General features: G+C 45.4%; 2 protein-coding genes across 3 annotated transcripts in view; one reads left to right on the top strand and one right to left on the bottom strand.

Moving 5' to 3' along the window:
- The window catches only part of DDX17 (DEAD-box helicase 17), a 30,966-nt gene extending 15,830 nt beyond the window's left edge, over positions 1-15,136 (top strand). For both annotated transcript variants that reach the window (XM_073326354.2, XM_073326344.2), the window contains 9 exons: positions 1,212-1,277; positions 1,609-1,750; positions 4,780-4,940; positions 5,025-5,197; positions 5,559-5,669; positions 6,169-6,230; positions 6,622-6,681; positions 10,877-11,116; positions 11,865-15,136. In XM_073326354.2, the coding sequence (XP_073182455.1) occupies positions 1,212-1,277; positions 1,609-1,750; positions 4,780-4,940; positions 5,025-5,197; positions 5,559-5,669; positions 6,169-6,230; positions 6,622-6,681; positions 10,877-11,116; positions 11,865-12,367 (1,518 nt within the window). In that variant the 3' untranslated portion in view covers positions 12,368-15,136. The remainder of the gene's footprint in view (positions 1-1,211; positions 1,278-1,608; positions 1,751-4,779; positions 4,941-5,024; positions 5,198-5,558; positions 5,670-6,168; positions 6,231-6,621; positions 6,682-10,876; positions 11,117-11,864) is intronic.
- Positions 14,184-25,115, bottom strand: KDELR3 (KDEL endoplasmic reticulum protein retention receptor 3). The gene is made up of 5 exons (XM_073326364.2): positions 24,574-25,115; positions 22,546-22,646; positions 21,238-21,396; positions 20,240-20,492; positions 14,184-16,241 (listed from the first exon to the last, which is right to left on the bottom strand). Exons 1-5 carry the CDS (start codon positions 24,662-24,664, stop codon positions 16,201-16,203), a joined length of 645 nt encoding a protein of 214 aa, XP_073182465.1. The 5' UTR covers positions 24,665-25,115; the 3' UTR covers positions 14,184-16,200.
- Positions 25,116-25,216: the final 101 nt, after the last annotated feature.

Raw genomic sequence — 25,216 nt, 5'->3', positions numbered from 1 at the left:
TACACAAGTTAAAACCACAAAGGCTAATACAGGCTCGTACTTCCAACTGACATAGGCAGGAGTAGTAGGCATGTTCCCTCTAATTTTTCCCACCCATGTGCAGAATGAATTTGTGGTGATGTGTGACAATCTCCATATTGGTGCACATAACAAAATTCATGTGGCGGGGGTGGGGTCAAGGGGTTCGGTGTGTGGGAAAGGGCTCAGTGCTGGGGCGGAGGGTTGGAGTTTGGGGGAGGGGGGGTGAAGGCTCCGTCTGGGGCTGTGGACTATGGGGTGGGGCCAGGGACGAGGGGTTTGAGGTGCAGGCTGTGACAAGGAGAGAGGACTCCCTCCAGCTCTCTCTCCCCCCTCAGGAGCACCTGGGCTGGGGAGGAGAGGCGCCTGTTGCACGGCCCCGGCAGGTCCGGGCTGGGTTGGGGCCATGGGAGGGGCACCACGACCCTGGACCCAACCCAGCCTGGCCTGGAGCTGCCGCGGCCATGGGAGAAGCACCCCAGCCACAACCCAGCCTGGCCCAGAGTTGCTGTGGGACAGGCACCTCCCCCCACTGCGGCCCAGAGCACACCCAGCGCTCGCTACACATTAGGTGACTCCCTGGCTGTTGCCTGGGGGAGCACTTTGAGCCGCTGCATGGGACATAATGGCAAAGAGACGCTCCTCCCGTTTCACGCATGGCGTGTTTGAGTCGCCTTGCTGCCACTGTGCCAAAGCCTTGGCGTGAACAGGGCTTGGAAACACGTTTTGGCTGAACAAGGCGCTCCACGGCAGCTCCAGGACAGGCTGGGTTGGGGCCATGGGAGAGATGCCTCTCCCCCGCCCACGATGCCTCTCCCCCAGCCGCAACAGGTCTGTGGCTGGGCTGGGTTGGGTCCGGGGCTGGGGGAGAAGAATCTCTCCCCACTGCAGCCCTGAGTTGCCTGCGTGGTGCTTAATAGGCTGCTGCGGGGCCGCGCAGCTTAGAGGGAACTTAGGTTGTAGGTGCTCAGTAATTCAGAAAGTCAGGCTGTCTTCTATTATGTACCTAAATGTAGACATCCAAGTTTGAAAGCTTTATTTTGCGGACACTAAAGCATGTGGTGTTTGTCACTGCTTGAGGAAAGATGTTAAGCTAAATTCAGCATTGCCAGGATCCAATATGATAATCATTGGCATGATCTAATATGGAAAACCCTTGTCTCTTAATTTTCATTAATTTTCTTCTATTTCAGTACTTGCTGCCTGCAATTGTTCACATTAACCACCAGCCATATTTGGAGAGGGGAGACGGTCCAATTGTAAGTGGTCCTCGGTTTTTTCCTTTTTACATGTATAATACGCAGTTAAGAGAAATGTGTAGATTAATTTTGCACCACAGTGCCATAGAGAGGAAGTTGAGAACTGTTCATTGTAGCAGTGTGGGTAGCACGTTCAGTGTATCAAAAGCCCAGTGATGATTATCCGCATGTACTAGTGCTGCTGTTAGTTGTTTTCTAGGTAATTGCATGCTGACAATCTAGTCAATTCTGCCTCTGAGATCTGAACAGAAATAATTAATTATCTTAGTTTGAAACAGTGTTCTCCACTCAGCTATCCTGGACGGGTTCTTTTTTTTTTTTCTCTCCGCAGTGTTTGGTTCTAGCTCCTACCCGAGAGCTGGCCCAGCAAGTCCAGCAGGTGGCTGATGATTATGGCAAATGCTCAAGACTTAAGAGTACCTGTATATATGGAGGAGCACCCAAAGGTCCCCAGATTCGAGACCTGGAGAGAGGTAATGGTATTCTTGTGTGTTTACAAATTCACTGTTGCAGGAGCTGTGCTTAAGGTAGCAGGAAAATATGATACTGTAAAATATATAGTAAGAAGTGATTTTCTTTTTTAAAAAAAGCCTGTTTGGGAAGGTGCTAAGCATGATCACAGCCCCATCTACTGCTACAATTCACTGCAGTTGTACCTCCAGTCAGAGCCATGGTGTGCATACAACAGTACCAGTCATCCACATTTGTCTTGCAGCTTATTTAGATAGCTCTTTTTCCTCCCCTCTTTTCTCTGTGCACCCTCCCCATATGACAGTCTATACAGTTGCCAACTTTCTAATCGCACAAAACTGAACACCTTACCCCTGCCCCTTCACTGAGGCCACACCCCCTTCCCCTGTGGCCCCCCATGCCTAGGAGCCAGACCTGCTGGCTGCTTCCAGGGTTCAGCACGGAGCCAGGACAGGTAGGGGCTAGCCTGCCTTACACCTGCCGCTCTGCCTACTGGACTTTTAACAGCCGGTCGAAAACTGGACACCTGGTCACCCTAAGTGTCCGCTTCTCCCTGTTTGTTGGGAAGAGACCACATTTATTGACTGTGGGTCAAGGTTTAGGATTGACTGTCCCTCAGGTTGAACTCCAAGCATTCTGCCTCCAAAGTTGTTTAAAGGGTCAACGTCAATTTCTTAGTATATAGCAGAACTTTTTTTAAAAATATCTACAAGTTTCCTTCAGACTTTTTTGTTCTCAGAGGTTTGCCTTCATAAACTGTATCTTCAGTTGGAGTGGGGGAGAATTGGCATGATTTCTGGAGTGTGATTTATACTAGAAATTAGGTTGGCATAACTCCTGTTCAGGGTTGTGAAAAATCCACACCCCTGAACAACATAGTTAAGCTGACCTAAGTCCCTGTGTTGACCGTGCCCTGTCTACAGAAGAATTCTTCCGTCAACCTAGCTACTGCCTCTCAGGGAGGTGTATTATCTACGCCATTGGGAGAACCTTTGCCGTCAGTATACGTTTTGCCTACACTGAAGCGCTACACTTCGCAGCTGTGCAGCTGTAGCATGTTAAGTCTAGACATACCCTACAGCATGAGCTTCTCTACCCTATTTCTCCTCAAAAATAGTGACACCAAGGGGAAAGAATAAATGCCCTACTGTTTCTCACCCTTCTGAAGCAGTCCTTGGATGCAAGAATGCACAGGCTGCATGGGCCTCTGAAAGATGAGGTGTCCTCTGAAGCACTTAAGGCCAAATCCCCTGCACAGCAACCAGGGAGCTTTTCTTCCTATGCATAGTCAACATACCCTTTCTAACTGCCATCTCTTCCATAAGGATGGTTCAGAGTTAAGCATGCTGTCCAGAGAGCCACAGTTCTGTGTGGGCCACCAAGATAAAATAGTGCCCTAGAGTCACCCAGTCTCCCCAAGGGCAACTTCATTGATCCGAGAATGTAGGGTTAATTTCATTCTGCCCCAAACCAAAGAATCATAACATAATAGAATGGCGTGAGAAAGATGGGAGGAGGGTCTGTCAAGGTATATCTAAACTGTACAGACCTCTTCAGGAAATCCAAGTTTCTCTTATACATCCCTGTAGTCAAAGAAAAGACCTGTTCCAAAGCTTCAGTATTCCCATAGATAAAGGCATGCATAGCAGAAGCCTAAAAGACCAAAGGTGCAGCCCCACCCAAGAAAATCTTCACACAATCCACTAGAGAAGCAGTGACTTCCTGGGTAGAGAGGTCAGAACTCATGAAGAGATCTGTGGAGCCACAGCTTGGTCCCTTGTCATGCTTTCTCCAGGTGTTACAAAGTAGACATCCTCTCCTCTAGGAGTGTAGCATTTGATTGGGAAGTGCTAAAGAATATGTTGCCCTTAGTCTTTCAGATTGCCCTCCTTTTTGTGTAAATAGTTGGTGAGAATCCTCTTCTCACTGTAAACGCTGTCAAATATAGAGAGTATAGAGAAAGAAAAACTTTTTTCAGCTATAAATTTTCTTTTTGGGATTCTTTTATGACCACCTGTTTACACTGCTGTGGAGGAATGAATTAACATCTGTGTGTGTTAAATACAGTGGATCTAAGAGGAGTCTTTCTCTTAAGTCTCTACTTTGACCTTGGACTCAATGCTCTGTTACAAATGTTTGTTCTGTATGTTGCCCTTAAGTATATTAATATTTTTTCCTCCAGCTTTAGAAGCTGTTGTTCAGACCAAATTCCAAGAAGTTCTGGCCTAGAACTAAAAGATTTGGTCTGCCACCAGCAGCCAGGGAGACTGTTGGATATGGAGTTTCCTCAGAGAGGAAAATTCTACCTTCCTCAGTCTCTAAACTGCTCACTGGACAGCTCCATGAGTTTGGAGGGCTTAACTGTGAGACTCAAGTGGAAATAATGTCTCCTTTTTAGGAACATGAGAATTGTCATACTTGACCATTAGTCTGTTTAGGCTTATATCTTGAATAGTAGCAGATGCTACAGAGGAAAACAGATGCCCATCTTCCACAATAATTACCTAATTTAAACAATACTGTACAACACTTCCTCTTTCTGTATACAAAGCCATCTAAGAAAATGAAAGGTTGAGCTATCTAGTAGCTGTTGAATAGGGTGTGGCTTCCTGTGTTACTACGAAGGGGCTGATTAGATACAGTATTGGAAACTTAGCTGGGACTTAAACTTTTATTCCTCTACAAACTAAGCTCTCTAGAGTTAATATCTTTGGATGAGGGGGATTCAGCTGGACTAGAAGCATTGGTTCATTTTACCTTTTCTACTATTGTTGAGTCTTTACATTTCCTCTTCCGTGTAATTTCTGGGAGGAAGCTGTCTGCTCCTGGACTGTATTCAAGGTTCTAATGGTAGTGTAACAGTAACTTCAGAATGGCTAATAAAATGATTAAGGATGTCTAGAGTTCCTGGTAAAATAGTAGTGACTCAGTCTAACGCACACATATAAGGGGAGTGTTGTAACAAATTTACTGCCAAAAGTGTTTTTTTATGACACTAGAAATATAAGCCCCTCCCTCTTGTGTGTTGAAGGCGTTGAGATCTGCATTGCCACACCTGGCCGCTTGATTGACTTCCTGGAGGCAGGAAAGACCAATCTTCGTCGATGTACGTACCTTGTGCTGGATGAAGCGGATAGGATGTTGGATATGGGCTTTGAACCCCAAATTCGTAAAATTGTTGACCAGATAAGGGTACGTGAACCTCTGATTTATAGTTTCCTTCAAACTCCCACTCAAAATATATCATCCAAATAACATCTTTTCCCTTTCTTTTAGCCTGACCGGCAAACTCTAATGTGGAGTGCCACTTGGCCAAAGGAAGTGCGCCAGCTTGCTGAGGATTTTCTGCGTGACTATGTTCAAATCAATGTGGGCAACCTGGAGCTGAGTGCTAACCACAACATCCTGCAAATAGTGGACGTATGCATGGAGAGTGAGAAGGACCATAAGTATGGCCGTTGTTCTGCTATCCCAGTTTTTGGGGGGGGGGGTGGAGTGGAGGAGGAAGGAGGCTTAAAATCTTCATTGCACAGGAGTATTTTTAAAAATGATCAGTCCACTGCAGTTACTTGCAGTCGTGTAATTTTTCACTACTAAAACTTGCCAACTAGTTTAATCCCCTTGTCATCTAGTTGCTTATAGCTGTTTACTAATGTTATTAAATAGTAAGATAATTTAACTCTTCATAAATAGTACTAAACCAGTTTTCTATTAAGTGGTTGCTTATTACAGGCGTTCTCTCAAAATAATTTGTTGAAAGCTCTCTCCTGTGTTCTTGTAAATACATCTTGGCTCTTCCTTTTGTTTTAGACTAATTCAACTGATGGAAGAAATCATGGCTGAGAAAGAGAACAAAACTATCATATTTGTTGAGACAAAAAGGCGATGTGATGACCTCACCCGAAGAATGCGCAGGGATGGGTGAGTATCTTGTTTACGGTTTTTATTTCCCATTAGGAATCCCTAAACTGTAGTATGGGGAGAAAGGGGGGGCAATGCTTATGTTGCTAGACTTGGAAGTGGTCTTTCCCTTCAACCCTATAGCCAGATGCAGTACTGGGGCCCCTGGAAGGTTCCATCACATTGAAGCACTATATAAGAGGGACAGCGTGCTGGCCTACTTGGGACATAATGAATGCTGCAATGTGTATGAGACTGTCATGGCAAAGGGATTTTCTCAGTATAGTAGGCATGATTGGATTAAGCACTAGTTATTAGTACCTGTAAGAATGATGGGTGCTTTCAGCCTGTACAGAAACAGATCCCTCCTGAATAGTTTACATTTTAAGTAGAGAACTGACAAAGGAGGGAAGGAATGCATAAGTATTTCTTAATGATTTTAATCCTTGCCTGTTTTCTCTTAACATTAATAAAGCTTCTTGTTACCTCTCTAAAATAATGTGTATCTTCCATTTGGCAGCTGGCCAGCTATGTGTATCCATGGAGATAAGAGTCAGCCAGAAAGAGACTGGGTACTTAATGGTGAGTAGTGTCTGGGAGAGCTGATAACTTGAACTATTGAAGATCTTCTGCTTGATTTAGGCAAACACATTTCCCCCTGTGTTGTCTTTCTCTGAGATGCACACACTATCTGTGTTAATTAATTTGCCTGTAGTCCTAAAATGGTTTTTGTTTAGCCTTTGTACTTGTTAATTTCAGTACTGGGAGGTTGTTGCAAAGAACCACTCCTCTGTGTCTAGCCCAAAAGGATTTGACAACTTCTAGGCAGTCTTTGTGTGCTTCCCATGTTTCTCTCTCAAAAAAATTCCCATTCTGTTTGGATTCTGGAGAGGACATACATGAGTTAAATCCACAGGCTTCAGCATAGTTTGTGACTCCGAGTCTGTTTTCACAGTGGATTCTTGTCTTGCAGAATTCCGTTCTGGAAAGGCTCCTATCCTCATCGCTACAGATGTTGCATCTCGTGGGCTAGGTTTGTACATACAGGCCTCTCTTGCCTGCTGCTCCATATTTTTCTTCTTTGAACTCAAAAATATTTTCTTAAAAAATTCAAAGCGTGATTTTCCCCCACATGTGAAATATCTTTTTTTAACATTACTCTTTTTTTTCTTTCATATTCAAAGTCTCTTCCTGCTCCTAATGAACAGGCTTTGGTCTGCAGCAAGGCCTAGGCATGACTAATCGATCGCCAAGAGGGAGAAGAGACGTCCAATTATGCTACCCAATCCTTCCACTGCTCCCACTTCCTCCCCAATTCCAGCTTTTTGCGGCTGGATGGCTAGGGCTGGATTGCTCCCAATTTACAGAGGGGATCAGATAAAAGTTGAAATAGAGAGTTGTGTGGAAGAGTAGTTCAACATAAAATAATTAACAATATATAGATGATATATACAAATAAATCCCTTCATACACATAATTTCCCCATCAGATGTGCTCAGATCTGGGAAAGCGTTTCTCCAGATTTTCTGTTTTCACAAATAGCCTTCCCAGCTCTGTGTTAGTTGTAGGCAGGTTCTCTTCTATGCCTTCAACATATACTGTCCAAGTGTGGTGTTGGATCAGAATTACATAGTTTATTTCACTGATGTGAAAATGATCTTTCTGGATGCATAAGTTAAAACACCCCCTTTTAATAAGTATATTTGTAGTATGAAACCTTTGTATTTAAACATTAACCTTTCTCCCTTATACATTTGCCCAGTGTAAGTTTAGAAATATTCTAAAGCATTTTTGGTCCTTCTGCATTCTTACACTTTCCAGACTTGGCAAAGACCACTAATTGAGGGCCATATACCAGAGTTAGTGCCTCAGTGGTCTGTTCCATTGTGGCAAATCTTAAGTAAAACTATTGCAAGTGATCCATGAAGAAGCACAGAGGGAAAATTCTGTGATTACAGAAGAGTTTTAGTTATTTGAAACCCTTTTTTATATTCTGAAAGGGTGGCTGCACTGTGCATCTCAAGGTCATTTAAATGTTGGCAAACTAGTGTTAGACTTGGCAGCCTTCATTCACATAACCTTCACCCCACCCCCACCCCCAAAATTGTCCAATACTTCCTATAAGAGGTGATTAAATGGACTTCAGTCTCTGCCCTCTAGGGTCATGTCTGGACCTGTGCAGTTAGAACTTGGGCCTGTTGGGAGAAGGGACTGAGGCCGGAAACTAGTTTATATGAAAGAGAGCTGCTTTCTGTAGCAGTGGTTTTTAAACAGGCTTGCTATGTGCTGGTAGCTTCTTTGTGCATCTTGCCTAGACATTTAAAACAGCCCCACCCCCAAAAATGCTCCCCCAAAACAACTCAATTGGATATGTCTTGAGAAAACACTTCCTGTTTCCCCCCCACCCCACTTCACCCAAGCTGTGGGGGAAAGGTGCCATCGTCTGTTTCTTGTTACTAAACAACATCGCTGCTTGTTTTGGGGCCCTGAGTTTGCTGCTTTTTAAAATAAAGTCACTTAACTGGCAAACTTCTGGACGACTTCCTCCAAGATCCTGGAAAGTGAAGGCTACTACATAAATAACTTAAAACAGGGGTGCGCGCTTTTTGGCTGAGTCACCAGGGCTTTCCCTCATCCCAATGGATTATTGGTTTCCAAAAAGCTCCTTCCAGGTAAGTTCTGGGTCCCATAATGACTTCTTTGTGATAATCTCCAGAAGAGAGGTCCTCCCTCTGCACTGATTTTTTTTTGTTACTCTTCACTCTGTTAAACTAAAAACATTGAATTTCTTTTGTTTTGTTTTCTTTAACAGAAGCTTTGATATCAGCTGCAGATCATTCTCAGTGCAGGGTCGGGGGCATATCTACACTGGTGGTCGAAGCAGCTCTCTAGACGAGCATGTCTGCTAGTTTATATCACTCCTGATTAACAGTCAGAGACTCAATCTGTGCCATAGGGTATTTTGGTTGTCTGACAGAGGGTATGTGTCCCAGGCAGCTGGCCAGATCACTTTTACAATTTGTTCTTGATCTTGCTACGGTATCTTCTAAAAGCGCAGGAAGATTGTGACTGTGCACAAATACATTGGAGCATGCTAGACTGGAGAAACCAAATCTTGTACTTGCTCTGATCTTTCTTCAGCCTGATATGTGCACATACAGGACCACCTTTTTAATCTGGAGAACATCCCCTGCCTTTTCTGGCCTTCCCCTCAAAAAAAATCAAGTCAGTAGTGTCTGTGCTATTAGCTACAATTCTGGGTGCTTTCTGCCAGGAAAGCACTTCCCTGTACCCGCTTGATAATTCAACTCGCTTTGCTGCTCATGGATGTGCGGAATGGGATTGGCTAAGGATCATGTAGCCTGCTGCTTGTCAGACTCTAGTTAAACTCTGGCTGTGAAGATGTGATTGTGGCTATCATATTTTCCCCTCCCTTACCGTACACTTTTCCCATTAAAATAGTCTCTTATTGCACCAAGGACCCTAGTTGGAGACTCGCGCAGCCCCCTGTGAAATCTGCCTTCTCACTCCCTTTTTGGTGTGATTCAGGACTTTGGAGTCAGCAAAGACTAAGGAGACCCCTTTGCTGTAATAAGAAACAGACATAAAGTCCCCTCTTGCCACTACAGACCCCTTGTTTTTATTTTCTCCCTGTCCCCTCTTTGAAATTGATGAAGTCTGGGCTATAGATGCAGTCTGACCCTTTGGATATAATTTTTGTATCTTCATTTTTTTGACATTCGCCCCTATTAACCCCGGGTGGGGCCAAAAAGCGTTGGAGGACCTGAAATTTTTACCTGAACCCAGGTTCTCCGGCACTTCACAACCAAATGGGGCTACAGAGAAGCATCTAAGCCAGTTCACAGAGCGAGCGTATGTGGGGACTTCTCGCTGCCATGGACCCTTGATGCATGCTCCCCGCGCTCCAGTGGTCCCGTGTCAGAGGGCGGAGTTTTCGAAAGGAGGCCGCCAAAAATAAAAGGCAAAGAGACGGGATCGGCTGCAGCGGTTTCCCACAGGAGGAGGGAGTGTGCATCGGTCTGGTAACAAACAGAGAATGTTTCTCTCTTTTAAAAAAAAAAAAAAAAATTACAAAAATCTGTGTTTTATCTTGGATATTTTCTGTATATTCTTCTTAAAATACAGATTTTTTTTTCATGAACTGTAAGGACATTTTTTATTGTAATACCATTCTGTTTTAACATTGCTTATCATAGCAAATATTTCTTCTACTGTAGGTGTTTTAACTAAAACGTTACACTAACATTTACTTAGTTTCTGCCCCATAAATTTACAAAATCTGATTTCCCAACACAGAACAGAATATTTTGATATCTCCTTGGGTTTAATGGCATTTCTGCAAAAGATACAGCTGTTTTGTCTTTTTGAGCACAGTTACCCAGTTCAGTCTAACATTTGAAGTTTTGACTTGGACAATCTTAAATTCTATGACTAAAATTCAAAAGTTTGCTAACACTGGGCTTAGTAGCATGGTGAAATGTTAGTGCAACGCATTCTCATAATAACTAAGAAGGCAGGTAAAATGTCTTAGTTGTGGTTTGATAAATTTTTTTAAAATAAGTTGGCAGGATTTGACTTATGTGGTGTAACTGGGATGCCTTAAATTCTAAGATGGGGGAAGTCATTCAGTATATTTTATAGTCCTTAAAACTCATAGTGAAGTAAAAGCCTTTCATTTTTAATTTTCATGTGCTTGGTTGGAAGGTAAGTGATCTTATTGCAGTTAGTCTTTAATAGGCTTCTCCCAACAGAGTAAAAGCCTCCTTGTCGCAGATCTCTCCCTCTTCCACCCTAGCTTGCTGTGTCCACAACAAAGGTGGCATTTTTATTTGTTCCAGTTCATGTTCCTCTGAAGGAGAGGGGACTAAAGTCAGTAAAAAATTCAGATGGTATTGTGTAAAGAACCTCTCACGTGGCACAAAGATGTACAAGGGAAGGGTGAATTTGAATGGAGAGAACTGCTTTAAGACTTGCCATCAGTTTTCAGGTCATTGGCCTTTGATCCATGCATGGCTCAAATTTAAACCTTCTACTCTTTTGGGATGAGTCTCTTGTTTTTATTCCATTCCGTTACTAACTTGTTTTTTTCTCTTATTACTGTCACCTGCATTCGTGCTCCCCACCTTTCGTTGGCACGTCCTTCTCTTCCTCTCCCCTTTCCTCCACCTACCCCCTCACTGTGCTTCGCTACCTGGGCACCTCGCAAGATGTGGAAGACGTTAAGTTCGTGATAAACTACGACTATCCAAACAGCTCTGAGGATTATGTGCACCGAATCGGCCGCACTGCCCGTAGCACCAACAAGGGCACTGCCTACACATTCTTCACACCGGGGAACCTGAAACAGGCCAGGGAGCTGATCAAAGTGTTGGAGGAAGCCAACCAGGCCATCAATCCGAAACTGATGCAGCTCGTGGACCACAGAGGAGGTGGTGGTGGTGGTGGAGGTAAAGGCAAATGGGAAGGGGTTAGAAAGATGGAATAGGTGCTCCATCTTGAAGGAGGATAGGTGTAAAGAGGCAGAGCAAAACACCTTCATAATTAAACCATCTCAACATCAGACTGCTGCTGTCTGGCTTATATGTAGATTTACAGTAATATTTGATATAAAATCTATTAATTTGGGGCATACATACCCAACTTAGGGTCCTTCTAGCTAACTGAAGGAGGCCGTTCAGTGTTTTAATCATAGCCATAGGATTTCTTTCCTCAGCAACAGTGTCCTGCAGAGAATGGCCTCTGTGAATTGGTAAAATAGTTTTATTTCCTGTAGCCATGTCCTGCTTCCCACCTAATTGAACCACTGTTAGTAGTCTGATACATTCTCCCTTCTTACAGGGTGGAGTACTGCCTCCCAGCCCACAAGGAAACAAATGAAATTTGACCAAGTCAGTTTTAAGTCAGTGCTATATTTCTTCCAGTGTGTTTCTGTTCTGCTCTCTCTCATATCTTGGGGTAGATCAGGATTTGGATTTAGTATCCACAGTTGGGAAAAAAGAAGGCAAAGTTGTGCAGGAATATTTGCAACCCAGTCAATTGAAAATGTTGTTACTTACGGCTTCTGGCCCTGTTGTCATGGGACTGTTGACTTTAGTGGTGAGGGAGTAATTAAAACCATTGCGAGAATTCAGTGCTTTATAGACCTTTCTTATTTGAGTTACCAACAGTACTGAACCCCACTGTATTCACTACCAGGAGGTCGTTCTCGTTACCGTACTGCTGCCAGTTCAGCCAACAATCCTAACCTGATGTACCAGGATGAGTGTGAACGGAGGCTCCGGGGAGTAAAAGATGGCCGGAGAGACCGTGACCGTGGCGACAGTTTTGCCAATGGAGCCAACAAAACCTATGGCAGTGCTTATGGAAGTCCGAATTCCACCTTTGGGGCGCAGCAGAGCCAATATGGCTACGCCCAAGGGAGCTATGGAGCAGCTGCCTATGGCACAAGTGGTTATGGCACCGCCGAATACAATGCTACTGGCTATGCTGCCACTAGCACTGCCACCGCTGGGAGAACCGCTCAAACCGCCGCCCAGCCACAGTATGCAGGGATAGCTCGCTCAGGCCAGCAGCCGCAGCCTCTCATGTCACAACAGTTTCCTCAGCCTCCGGCCACTAACATGATAGGCTACATGGGACAGACTGCCACATACCAGTATCCACCCCCCCCTCCACCCCCTCCTCCTTCACGCAAATGAGACCACTTGGCTGCTGGTGACCAGTCTAGACTTCTTGCATTTAAAGGAAACTTTTCTTTCTTCTCTTTCTTTCTTCCCCCACTTTGTCGTCTTTCTCAAGCAGGTTAGATTTAGCATTCACCATCCCAATTCCTCCTTCCCACCAAAAATGGCCCCCCAGTCCACAATTACTTATCTTGTGGGTTTTTAACTATATATATATCTATACATACACACACAGAGAAACACACACAATTGACTGGAAATTTTGGGGGGGGGGGTTGGTTTTTTTTTTTGGTTTTTTTTTGTTGGTTTTTTTTTGTTTGGGTTTTTTTTTGTCTTGCATGTTGAGGAAATTGGAACGACTTTTTATTTTCTCTTAAAAGAAAATAGATATAAAGCAGATAAGTCCCAGCCCAATCTTTTTGGTGTCTGAGGTTTGTGTGTGAAAACTTACTGCAGAGCCGGGGAGGCCTCTGTACTATAACATGCTAACTTAATTTCGGGAGGTATTGAGAGGTGGGGAATTCTGGGGATTCAAGGCACGCTTCCTTTAACATAATAAATCCAAGGGAGCAGTGTTCATTTGTTTTCTAGATTTGAGATTTTTTTTTAAATAACTGAATATTGATGCTTGTACTCTGGCATAAGTAAACTTCTAAGGAAAACTCTTGCTTGTTTGGCTCAGTTTGGAGGCATTCTGAATGTTGCCCCACAGATAGTGTAAAACTGTTCTGGTTGGCATTTTTGTAGCTCCTGATTGCAGCAGCTTCCTTCTGAAGTAAGTTCTATGATCTGTGGTAAGGAGAAGGGGAATAAAGCCCCAGTGTCAGAGACCAGAAACCTCTTTTCATTTGGTGTCTCAAACCCCAGATCTAATCACTGTAAGAACTTCTGTTAAAATATAACATCTATTTGAAATATTTACCATTGAAGTACTTTCCCAATGATTGTTAAATTGCAGGAATGGATGGAATCTGCAGATGGATGGAAGCTGGTTACTGACTTCTTAAATCAGCTTCTGCCCTCAAATTTCCATTGCTGGGATCACCAAGATAACTATTCAGTAGAAGGCACAGAAACACTGACCAGAATTAAGATGATGTTCAGTACTGTTTGTGTATATTCTTAGTGAGCAAAGCACCTGGTCATGGGGAGTGTTCAGAATGCCGCTGTGCTGAGTGAAATGTAGCAAAGTTTTCCCACTTAAAACTTACTGGGATTTGTGGGGTGGGGGGAGGCGCAACTGGAAACCCCTCTTCATGAGGTGAGGAGAGAGCTGGTTAGTGTCCTGATTCTGAAGCTGCTTTTCCTTCATACGCTGGACTGCCTAGTGCTTTCCCTGGCATTTCCCCTGCCCCGGCAGTCCCTTTTGAGCTCAGCCCTTGCAGGTAGGTAGCATTCTAGGAAATGTTAGAAAAAAGTGGAAATTTAGTAAACATTTTAATTCAATCTTGTTTATTCTACAGGCTAAGGTAGGTGTGGGGGTGTTCCCCTTTAAATAGTAAAGTGTGTCTACTTTGTGATTGCCATGAGGAGACGGTTCTGGGGCAGTAGATCATAGTGAGAGTTGGCTGCTCTTGTATTCGGTTAACTTGGCAGGAAATCAGAGCCATATACCGATGTTGCAAGGCATAATCCTTGCGTTACAAGAGTTTTTTGCGATTTTATTTTCTATTGCGGGAGTCTGTAGTAGTCACAAACAAGGCATCTCAACCCTTCTGAAAGGCAGCCCAAACCTTCTGTAGGAGAGCAGAACATTTGATGGCTGCGGGAGAGAGGGCTTGCTTAAAAAAAGCTTTTTTTTTTTAAGACATCTTCCCCTTAGGACATAGTATGAGGGGTGGGATGAATATATGGTTTGTGTACAGCATACAGGTAGGTTATCAGCACAATGTCAGGGGGACAGCTAACTCCCTTAACACCCCCATCTTTCTTACGTTGAGGCTATTTTAAAAAATTAACTAGTACTTTGGCAAGAAATGTTTGTGCTTGTGTGTTTAAATGATGGCCACAAATGAACTCTTACTGTCCCAGCACTGACTGATCTGTTGTCTTTTATCTCCCCCACAAGCAAGCGTGGAGCTATTCTTCATTTGTGAGTTTCTGTGGGCGTGGAAGGGCATGGGGTGGGACACACTGCCTAGCTGGCTTTAAAAAGGGTCTCTGGAAAGCCAAAACTGCCTTGTGGTGTGCTGTAGCTTTCACTTTTTCCTTCAGGGACTTGGGTAGATGTAAAACAGCTATCCTGAGGTCTTGCAATTCTTTATTGTAACTTTGTCAGCTGCAGTCCAGTCTCTCTCATGCCCAACTTGAATGTTAACTTGATTGTTGAATGCACAGTAGCATGTGCCTGCCCCCTGTCTCACCTGGTGCTTGCTGTTCTGTTCCATATACCAGCTAAAGAGCCCTTGTTGATACAGTGTTAACATCTATTAATGTTTGCATTGTTCTCAATCTGTAAGTGTTTGTGGGAGTGTCAGATGAGTCTGGCATCTCCTCCCTTCCCACTTCCTGAAACAACAGTACTGTGTGGATTTCTCTCAACAACTGAAGGGTTAGTGGCTTTTGTGGGGGATCAGTGCTCTGTTTCACACCTTTGCTGGTCTCTGGACACATTCCTGTTGTATTAACGAAGACTTGAATTGAGAGATTCATAAATTTGTGATGTTCAGACAGGATGCTAAGAGCTATGTTACTATTCTTAGTTTGTAAATTGTCCTTTTGATACCATCTTGTTTTCTTTTGTAGGTATAAATAAAAACACTGTCAATAAAATATGAGCACTTATTTTTGTTTCTAGACCATAAATGGTTTTACCCCCATTCGCCACTTACCTCTCTTTTATATAACAAAAAATAATCCAGGGAATAGTCATGTCTGTCAGCAACCAAATATATTTTAATAAAAATGCTCGCTATCTGTAGAACATCAGGGATTGTGATCGAAAGGGGTTGATTAGAGCAGAATGTTTGAATATTTACAATATTGAAAGATCTTCAGATGTAATCCTTGCCGTTTTAATGGAAGGATGTTCCCTTAAAAATATTACAGGGCCTGGATAGACTGGGATATGGGCACTTGCACCTCTTGATTGCCAGTTCATAGTGGCTTAAGTGTCAATAATCACATGGCTGCAAGAACACTGCAAACAAATCGCAGTAATTGCAAGTGGTCTGTCTGCCCCTGGTTTCCCAGTATGAAATCGACTGGTGGTTTTTTGGTGTTTTGGGTACCTGTTCGCTAAGAACTGAGCAACTGTTTTACAGCTGGCAGTCTTGGAAAGACTGAAAAATAGCTGTGGAAAACAAACTTTCACTCCTTGAGGTGATCCCTTAAAGGGTCAGGTTTGAGGCAGATTTTGGAAGTGGCTGGGGGGAGGAAAAGAGAGGAGAGAGAATAAAGCTTGCACTTATGGATCTACTATGAGGATAAAGAAAAGGAGTACTTGTGGCACCTTAGAGACTAACCAATTTATTTGAGCATAAGCTTTCGTGAGCTACAGCTCACTTCATCGGATGCACTACATCCTCTAAGGTGCCACAAGTACTCCTTTTCTTTTTGCGAATACAGACTAACTAACAGCTGTTACTCTGAAAACTGAGGATAGAGGACTTCAGTCACTAGCCAGAACCATTCACCAGTACAAAATTCACTTAAGCAAAAACACTAGCAGACATTTTAAGGAAAAGCCCTAAGCAGATCAAGAGCTTATCAGCCATCCAAGCCTCACTATATTACTGGCGCTGAGTTGAGATTCTTAGCTGAGCCATTTTTGTCGATGGGGCAGAAGAAGAAAGCTGTGACCTTGGAACTGCATCTGCAGGAACTTCTTGTGTTGTGTGGTGCTGTTTTCAGACTGGCATTGGGAGACTTAGCTTCTTTCCCTTCAGGACTGTGCAAGGAGAGGAAGAAAGCATAATGAATGAAATGTGAGGAAATTCACCGTTTCCCAGTAAAGTCCCTGTGCCTACTCTCTAAAGCATAACATTGTCATCTGCAAGGTTAACAGCTCACAACTAATTAGAATGGGTGTCACCAAGAGATTATTGGTGGCAGAGGTGTGTCAAGGAGAGAGTTACTTTTAAGCCTCACAGGACTATTGCAGGTAGAGCATCCTTAACATCACCTTGTTAGTTATTCACTAGGACAGCTGTAGAGCATGCTTGTCTTCAAGAGCCAAATGCCTTGTCCTGAGTCTAGTGCCAAATGCTAACACCACCAGAGGATATAACCTTTATTGCCAAGTTCTTGGATGTCACCCTTCCTCAGGGTCTTGAAGAATTGTGCAGGCTTAGTGGGATTAATGTGTGCAAAACTGAGGAGCTTTGGGAAGAGGAGGGAGTCATTCATATTCAGTTCTTGGTTGAAAACAGCTGCTGCAACATGGGCAGGGGGCCCTAGAAATGGAGGAATGCTCTTGATGAAAATGAGTCATTCTAAATTAACCTTATCTCCTTTCATAGCCATCTGGGTCGTGTGGGTTCACTTTCTTTGCTTACAAAATCCTTAATTTCTCTCAATTAGTGTAAAACCACGTAATATGTGGTCAGAGGTCACACTTTGGACCACTGAGTGGTGCTCCTGGGACTGTAGCCTGAACTCTACCAAAAAGTGTGTCTGCTAAGAACACAAGGACCAAGTATTTCACAACTTGTGTCTAAATGTGCTGCATCAGTTCGGGTTTGCCATCTCTTGAGTTGGACAGTGAAACTGGATTATTGTGGCTGGCTGTCCTCCACTCGAGGTACAAGTGTGGTGATAGCATATATTAAAGGGAGAGCTGGTGCTGGACACTTGGTTAAGGTTGCCTGACACTTTCCTTTGTAAAAACCCTGTTTTCAGAAGTTTCCAAAACTAATTCAAGCTGGAGGTTTCCATGCCTTAGGCTGACTTTTGGGAATGTTTCAGTGAAAACACTTCAGATATTTCTGAAGAGATTTGGAGAAAGTGCATTGTTTTGCCCATGCTTAATTTAAAACAAATTCTTGCAGCTATTTAATTGAGAATCTCTGCTGTCTCCATGTTCTCGTGCAGGGACTTGAAAATTGGCAAAAGCATTGGTTGCCTTTGTGTAAGGGATGTGCTTTTTGCTGTTTCCATGAAAATCCACCCACATTTGACTGAGTTTGAGAGTCTGTCTGAAAATCTGTTTCCATATGCTCTGTAGAGACTTGGTAAGAGTTTTACAGTTAAACTCTCTGAAGATTCAGTCTACTGGGCATTCCCCAGGAGCTGAGCAGGACCTTCCCTGCAATTAAAAGTTGTGGGGAGGTGTTTCTGCACTGAGATATGGGAGACTCTCTCTTAGGGCAAGTCTACACTTAAAACACTGTCACGGTGCAGCTGTGTTGCTGTAGTGCTTCAGTGAAGATATACGCCAAGGTAGTTAATCCACCTCCGTGAGAGGCAGTAGCTATGTCGACAGGAAAAGCCCTCCTGTCGACATAGTGCTGTGTACGCCGTGGGTTAGGTTCATATAACTGCGTTGCTCAAAGGGGTGGATTTTTCACAGCTCTGAGTGATAGTTATATCCATGACAGTTTATAGTGTAGACCTGGCCTTATGCTTTTGTATTTCCTCTGCTGATACCTGAACAGTGTGGAGAAGAAGAAACAGCCTGATTGAAACAGAGGATGGAGGAATCAAGGCAGGGGGGCAGAGACTGCAGTAGGGAACAGAAAGGCTGTAATGGAATGGGCAGAAGGAGGGGATGGTGAAAAAGGGGCCTGAAACCACTGAATATACTCTTCCAAATCCTGGAATGGAACCCACCATTGGAGAGTCTCAACGTTCCTCTGCTGTTTAACAAATATCTGTGAAACTCACTGGCACTGTGTCTCATCCCCCTCTAGTGGCTTGACCTCATAAAACAACAACAGGCAGAATTTGCTGTGGATTCAAAGGTCTCTCCCTTGCTGATGACACAGGTCAGCATGGTTCCATATAAATTCTTCTCCTCTTTTTCCCCCTCCCCCCCCAAAAAACTTAGGAAACTACACCTTGAGGTTGCAAAGTCAAGCACTCAAAAGTTAAGAAATACCTGATTTAGTTCTCTATACAACTTTAATTTGCCCACCTTGTGCACATGATCACATACAGGTATTCTTTTTCCACAGGGCCCCTGCCTCAGTACACAGGATGGACCTACTCTGGGAAGGAACCAGGGTTGTGAAGGAGGCTGTGGGCTTGCAGGACCCCTGCCTCATTTGTTGCAGTACTTGGAAGGTACAGGATTAATCAGGCAAGAAATGAGCAAGAGAAAGAATGGTCTTCTGGTTTAGGCAGTTAAGTGACACCTGGATGGTTGGATTCTATCCCTGCCTCTGCCAGAGTTCCTATATGATGTCAGGCAGGCCACTTAAACTGCATTTCAGGTGGCCACTGCTTGTGTTTCTTATCAGCCCAGCTAGAGACTTTTGGTTCTGCTTTGCAAAAGTATTCATCATTCACAACCCCACTGAAGCCAGTGCTAACTCTGCTCTGAACATAACGTGCTATAAAAATGCAGAGTCCTTTGAAAAGTCAGGCCAGAAGCACCTCCGTGTAGGAACCCAACATTAGTGGACATGTAACAATTTTGGCCTTAATCTTTCTGTGCCTCATTTTCCCCATGTTTGAAATGGAGATACTTGCCCCCCTCATAGGGGAGTTGAAGATAATGTTTGTGAAGCACTTAAATATTGCAGCAATGAACATCATAGAAAAGTCCATGAGGACATTAATTGCATATGCAGAGCAGGCTTTGGACAAAGTACAGCAGTGGTCACCAACCAGTTGATCGTGATCGACTGGTCGATTCTGGAGCCTCTGACAGTCGATCACTAGAAGTCCAGTGCGGGTAAGGTAGGCTCCCTGCCTGCACTGGCCCCATGCTGCTCCCAGAAATCACCACCCTCACAGCTCCCATTGGCCAGGAATGGGGAACTGCAGCCAGTGGGCGCTGCAGGGGCAGTGCTTGTGGGCAGGAGCAGCACACAGAGCCATGGGCCCCCTCCCCAGTGGCCACAGGGGTATGCTGGCTGCTTCTGGGAGCAGTGTGGGGCCAGGGCAGGCAGGGAGCTGGCCTTAGCCCTACTGCACCGTTGACTGGGAGCTGCTGGAGGTAAGTGCTGTCCCGCACCTCAATTCCCTGCCCCATCCCTGAGCCCCCTCCCAGAGCCCACACTCCACACCCCTTCCTGCACCCCAACACTCTGCCCCAGGCTGGAGCGCCCTCCTGTACCCAAACTCCTTCCCAAAGCTTGCACCCCTTACCCCCTCCTATACCGCAACCTCCTGCTCCGGGCTCAGCCTGGAGCCCCCTCCCACATTCCGAACCCCTTGGCCCCATCCCAGAGCCTGCACCCTAACCCCTCTCCCCAGCCCAGTGAAAGTGACTGAGGGTGGTGGACAGCGAGTGATAGAGGGAGGGGGGAATGGAGTGGGCGGGTCAGGGGTTATTTGGGAAAGCAGTAGGGCCACAGGGAAGGGGAAGGGTAGATCCTGGGTTGCACTTAAATTCAAAAAGTTTTGTGCATGAAAACAACCACTGATGTACTGTAAGTAGGGCCTGGAGCCACATACTATGTGAGGAGGAGCAAACAAAATAGTGAATAGTTGCTCTTTCAATGAGCACTATCCCTCCTTTTGCACTCACTCAGAGAGAGGTCCTACATTGGGCGTGGGGGGAGGGGAAGAGCATGTGCTCAGGTAATTAAAGACTGTTGCAATGAATTTGCACAAGGGGGTTGAATTAGGTTGCACAAGCAAACTTCATTCTGGCATTTCTGATTTTTTTTGGGGTGCTTGACTTTGCAACCATAATATTTTAAATATTGTTTTGTATGTATTGTATTGTTTTGTATGTTTGTTTTCTTCCTGCTTTCACCGTCAGTCCCACTCCCTACCTACCTTTAGTGACGTAGAGATAGAAGAAATCACAGTAGAAGATGGTCTGCACCACCCCAGAAACCACAGCAATCTGGTCATAGAAATTCTCTGCATGGTAGCGCCAGATCCAGTTGGCAAGGTAGAGTGCACGATAGAGACCCAGGAAGAAGAGGTAGTGGGTCGTGATGGTCTCTGCCTCCCCTGTCTTACTGATCATGAAGAGCTGAGGAAGGATGGCCACTGATTCCAGGTAGATGGAGAAAGTCCAGAGGATCTGTGGGAAGAAGGAAACAATTCACAGGAGACTCTTATGGGCCAATTAATTTCAATAGCCCTCAAAGGCTTCAATCTGGAATCAGAGCCTCATCAGCACAATCAGATGCATGGTACAAACTGTGGCTTCCCCAAAGAGCTTTCAACCTATTTTAAGACCAGAAGCAACAAGTAAGCAAAGCAAATAATAGGGGGAAAGGGAGGATGAGGGGAACAGTGCTACTCTGTTTGCGTAGGCCGACAATGCCCAATTTGATGGTTCTGAATCATTTAGATCTTGAGGTGGGAGAAGGAGAGCGTTTAAATACATAACTCAGCTGTTCCTACTGGCCCTTTACCTAATCAAATGTGCCCTGTTGAATGCAGGTGCCACTCTCAATTCATTTCTTTGTGAAGGGGGAGGCTCAATCCTGCAAACCACTATACTCGTTGGTTTTGTTGGTTTCCTTGTTAGTAGTAATAGCTGAAAGACCGAAAATTGGATTGAGTCATGGAGAATGAACCTATAGGTGTAGCACCTCTAGGTCAGGACTGAGCCATGAGTGAGATGAGGCTGCAGAAACTTGAACAGCTGTTTGTCTTGTCTGTCAAAGAGTCTGTCTCCAAAGACTGCCAGTCTGGCCCCTTTCTTCACAAAATTTACTTCCATGCTCCATTGATCATACTAAATCCCAACTAGTTTTCACTAAGTGGTTATCACCTTCTTTTTTCCCCCTCCTGTCTCTTCCATTTTTATACTTCCTTACCTCTAAGGGGGTAAAGCTGTGGTTCTCCAGAAATGACAAGCCTGTGACAGGGACCAAGAGGAATTCCAGACGGAAGGAGTCATGCTCTCTGTCAAATGTTTTCTGGAACTTCACATAGATCATATACACTGTGATGTAGGCACACACCAAGAAAATGACCTGCAGAGGAGGAAAGTTCTTTTGAAAGACATTTGTCTTACATCCCATTGTCTTCTCCAGTTAAAAGGGACTGACTTGCTTGTTTGCCTAATTCAAGTCCTTCTTTTAAGTTGCTGGTGGTAGGGAAGTTACTGCTCTGGACTGCCCTCTGGAAGACCCAGGATTGATTCCCATCTCTGCTGCTCTCCCTCCTGGGGATGCTGCAATGGCTAGGCCACGTGACCCTAGGAGTTATTGCTCCTGTACCGCCAGGTCTTTTCTCTTGCTACTTTAGGCTTGACAGGAGGTGTTGGCCTGGTGCTCCAAGGTATTAATACTCCTACTGTGCAGGACGCCCAGGTTTGAATCCCGATCTCCTGATTCTGGATTTGGTAGGCACTAGTGGGGCAGTGGAATCCGCTTGTTGGAGCTGCTGTGGTGAGTGGGCTGTTGTCGTTTGTCTCTGGTCATTGGAGGAATAGTCTATCTAAAGGACAGTTTTATCCCTCCCCTGCCAAAGGGACGTTTACTGTAATTTTGGGGGTCTTGTAGGAAGCTCCCTCCAAAATTTAAAATCCCGATTTGGTGAATGTCTATCACAAAGGTGGGCAAACTGCAGGCCACATCCGGCCCGTGGGACTGTCCTGCCAGGCCCCTGGGCTCCCAGCCAGGGAGGCTAGCCCTCGGCCCCTCCCCCGCTCTTCCCTCTCCCCTGCGCGGGCAACACAGCAGCATGGCTGGCTGTGGCCGGGCAGCGTGGCTGCCAGTCCTGACGCTATGAGTGGCATGGTAAAGGGGTGGGGAGCAGGGGAGTTGGATACAGGTCAGGGACTCCCAGGGGGCAGTCAGAGGACAGGGAACAGGGACGGATGGATAGGGGGTGGGGCCCCAGAGGGGAGGTTAGGGGCAGGGGGTCCTGGGAGGGGCCGTTAGGGGACAGGGAGCAGGGGGGGTTGGATAGGGGCTGGGGTTGCAGGAGCGGGGGGGCCTGGCTGTTTGGGGAGGCACAGCCTTTCCTATCTGGCCCTCCATACAGTTTTGCAACCCCAATGTGGCCTTCAGGCCAAAACGTTTGTCCACCTCTGGTCTATCACCTCCCCCAAGTAACTACAATGAGGAACCTATGGAGTTTCTTGCAGTGGGGCTCCTGCAGTGTCTCCCTGCCGTTACCTTCATCACGGTGTTATAGACTGAGATGAAGGTGGTGAACAGGTCAAGATAGCGGGTCGTGAAGACAAGGGTGAAAAGGATCTGGCTCTTCCCGGAGATACCTACACATCAGGGGAAGCAATGGGAGATAAGACAGGTAAGAGAGGAAAGGTTTGAAGACACGGCTGTTGAAAACTCCCCATGCACATGCCCCCTTATCTTGTATCAAGGTATCTTCTGTGCTAAGTAACAGTTCAGGACAAAAAAATCCTTCAGCCTTGTTATCTGGTTCTGTTGGTGTGTTTGTAGGACAATAGCTGTTATACAAAGTGGGTGGTCAGCCACTCCTTCCAGTGAGAGGGATCCCCACCTGCTGCCCCTGTGATACCTGGGAAAGCAGCTACACATGCAGTCAAATTAGTTCACTGAACTAAAATGCAAAATTGATTTGGACACTAAATAGCTATTGCTATTAATATCCTACCAGATCCATGTCTTCCCTCTCTGCCTAACTAGCATGCTGGAGCTCATGGTTGGCTGGGCCATTCATGGCTCAGTGACTGGCCACTTTGCCCTGACCTATATCTTTCCTGAACTAGGGGAGTGCTCAGAGCATCATTAACCACCTTGTGCTAGATCAGAGCAGTGCAGGGGCAGAGATACATGGAATAAATAGGGAGAAGAGATGGTGGGAGGATTTTGTTGCAATAGAGCCAATGTGTTTAAAACCATTTATCTTGGGATGTGTTAAGTGAGCTTGGCATGGGCAAAACGAGCCAGATTGACAGAACAGGTCTTGCGTGGGCAGTGGCAGTGCAGGATTCCCCTGACACCACCTCACAGGCTTGCCTTGCAGGGCACAGCTCTGGGGTGAGAGGATGGTCCTTTTTCATGCCTCATTCAATCCTGGTTCTTCTGAGCATGCCCTTCTCTCCCCCTCCATCTTGTTCGCACTGGTAATATTTTGTGCAATGTCTGCTTTGGTAGCAAACTGGCTGAGAGATTGGGTCCCAGCCCGCAGATGGTAATAGCTTTCAGTCACCAGGGAACTTGGGGCAAAGTTGAGGTACACTGATGAAGAGGCTGGGGTAGGGAGGGAAACTGGCATTATTTCCACCTATGATGTCCCTGCTGTGAAGGATAATGAAAAAAAGACTCCAGGTGACGGGGCTCTCAGTTCAGCCTCTTTCCCTATTACCTCCCATAGCCTAGCACTTGGAGAAGGGGAAAGGACTCTACAGCTGAGTTCTGTTCCCAGCTCCGTCACTGACTCACTTGGTGACCTTGGCCAAATGACTTCATCCCTTTCTGCCTGGGTTTCCTCATTTGTAAAATGAAGATAACCCTCCTTCTTCCCCACAGGGGGTTGAGGCTAAAGGAAAGTTTGTAAAGTGTTTTGAGATGCTGAGAAGGTGCAAAGTATTATTACAGCTCCTCTGCATCATCTGGCCAGCAGATGCGGCCTAAGGGGAGGGACAGCCATTTATCTCCTGTAATGTTACACACCTTTAGCAGGGATGCCTCATAGCCTCTCTTTGTTTCTTTCGCCTGGAAAAGTTTTTACAGCTGCACACTTGCTAATCCCTCCCTGCCATTCTCCACCCCCAGGAACAGCTCCCATGTTATCGCCACCCCAAGATAAGCACCTGTGCTAAAAGCTGATGCTTTTTGCCACGTCCCAACACCCTCCTCCCAATCACATCCCTGTCCCGCCCTCTGATGGAAATAACGTTGAGCCAGGATGGCTTTGTTGGCCCCTTTGTGTATGTGTGGAAGGGTCCCAGCAGGGCGGCCCACCAAAAAAGTGGGGGACCCACAAGTGGGGAAGGAGGAGGATGGGGAAGAGGTAGTGAGATGGCAGAGTGGGTGCGATGGAGAGAGTGAGATTTAATTCTCCCTAGAAACCCAGTTAGGGAGGGCACAGAGTGTCACTAACTTGCAAGCCATTGATTTTCCCCACTCACTGCCCCTGCCTCATCTCGTCACGGTCTCTCTCTCTCACTCTCACACTCACTCACACACACACAAATTGTCAGGGAGAAAACTCACCAGCACAGGACTTGGATCTCCAGATCTTGACCAGCAATATGATCATAGCCAGCAAATGGGAGACATCTCCCAGGATCCGGAATATATTCATTGCTCCAAGAACTTCCCCGTGGCAAATGAATCAGTGCAGTTTTGAAGAGGAGGGAAGGCTTGGGGAGTTCTCTTGGTTTCTCCCAAGAGATTCTCTCTGTTACCTGGTAAAACTCTGCAGTGAATCTTTTCCCTTTCCTGTCCCGGATCAGTTAAACTCTCTCTCCCAATTAAACTTTCTTTCTCTGTGAGTATGGAGTCCCCTGTTCCTGTCTCCTAGCAGATGAGTAAACTCTCTTTCCTAGTATAAAAACTTTCTCCCGTGATATTCTTACCTCCAGAATAAACTGGTCCCCTCACTCCTCCTCCTGGTATATTTAATCTCTGTTCTATCAGACACAATTTCTACCTACTCTATGATCTGCCTACGGCCCTCTTCCTCCCCTGTGTGCCAGTGCAAAGTAGGGGATTGTCCCCCAGAATGTCCCTCCCAGTCTGAGCTTGCTTAGCTGTCCCAGTGCAGGCTGGGTGACGTGGCTGCTGCCTGCATGGGAAGGGCGGAGGAGGAGGGAGAAACTCAGCCGAGTTTCTTTCTTTCTTTTTCCCCACTTGG

Source organism: Lepidochelys kempii, chromosome 1 (genome assembly GCF_965140285.1).
Source record: "Lepidochelys kempii isolate rLepKem1 chromosome 1, rLepKem1.hap1, whole genome shotgun sequence".
Taxonomy (NCBI): Eukaryota; Metazoa; Chordata; order Testudines; family Cheloniidae; genus Lepidochelys; species Lepidochelys kempii.
Note: the sequence above shows the minus strand (reverse complement) of the source record. Positions and strands in the feature narration are given on the sequence as shown.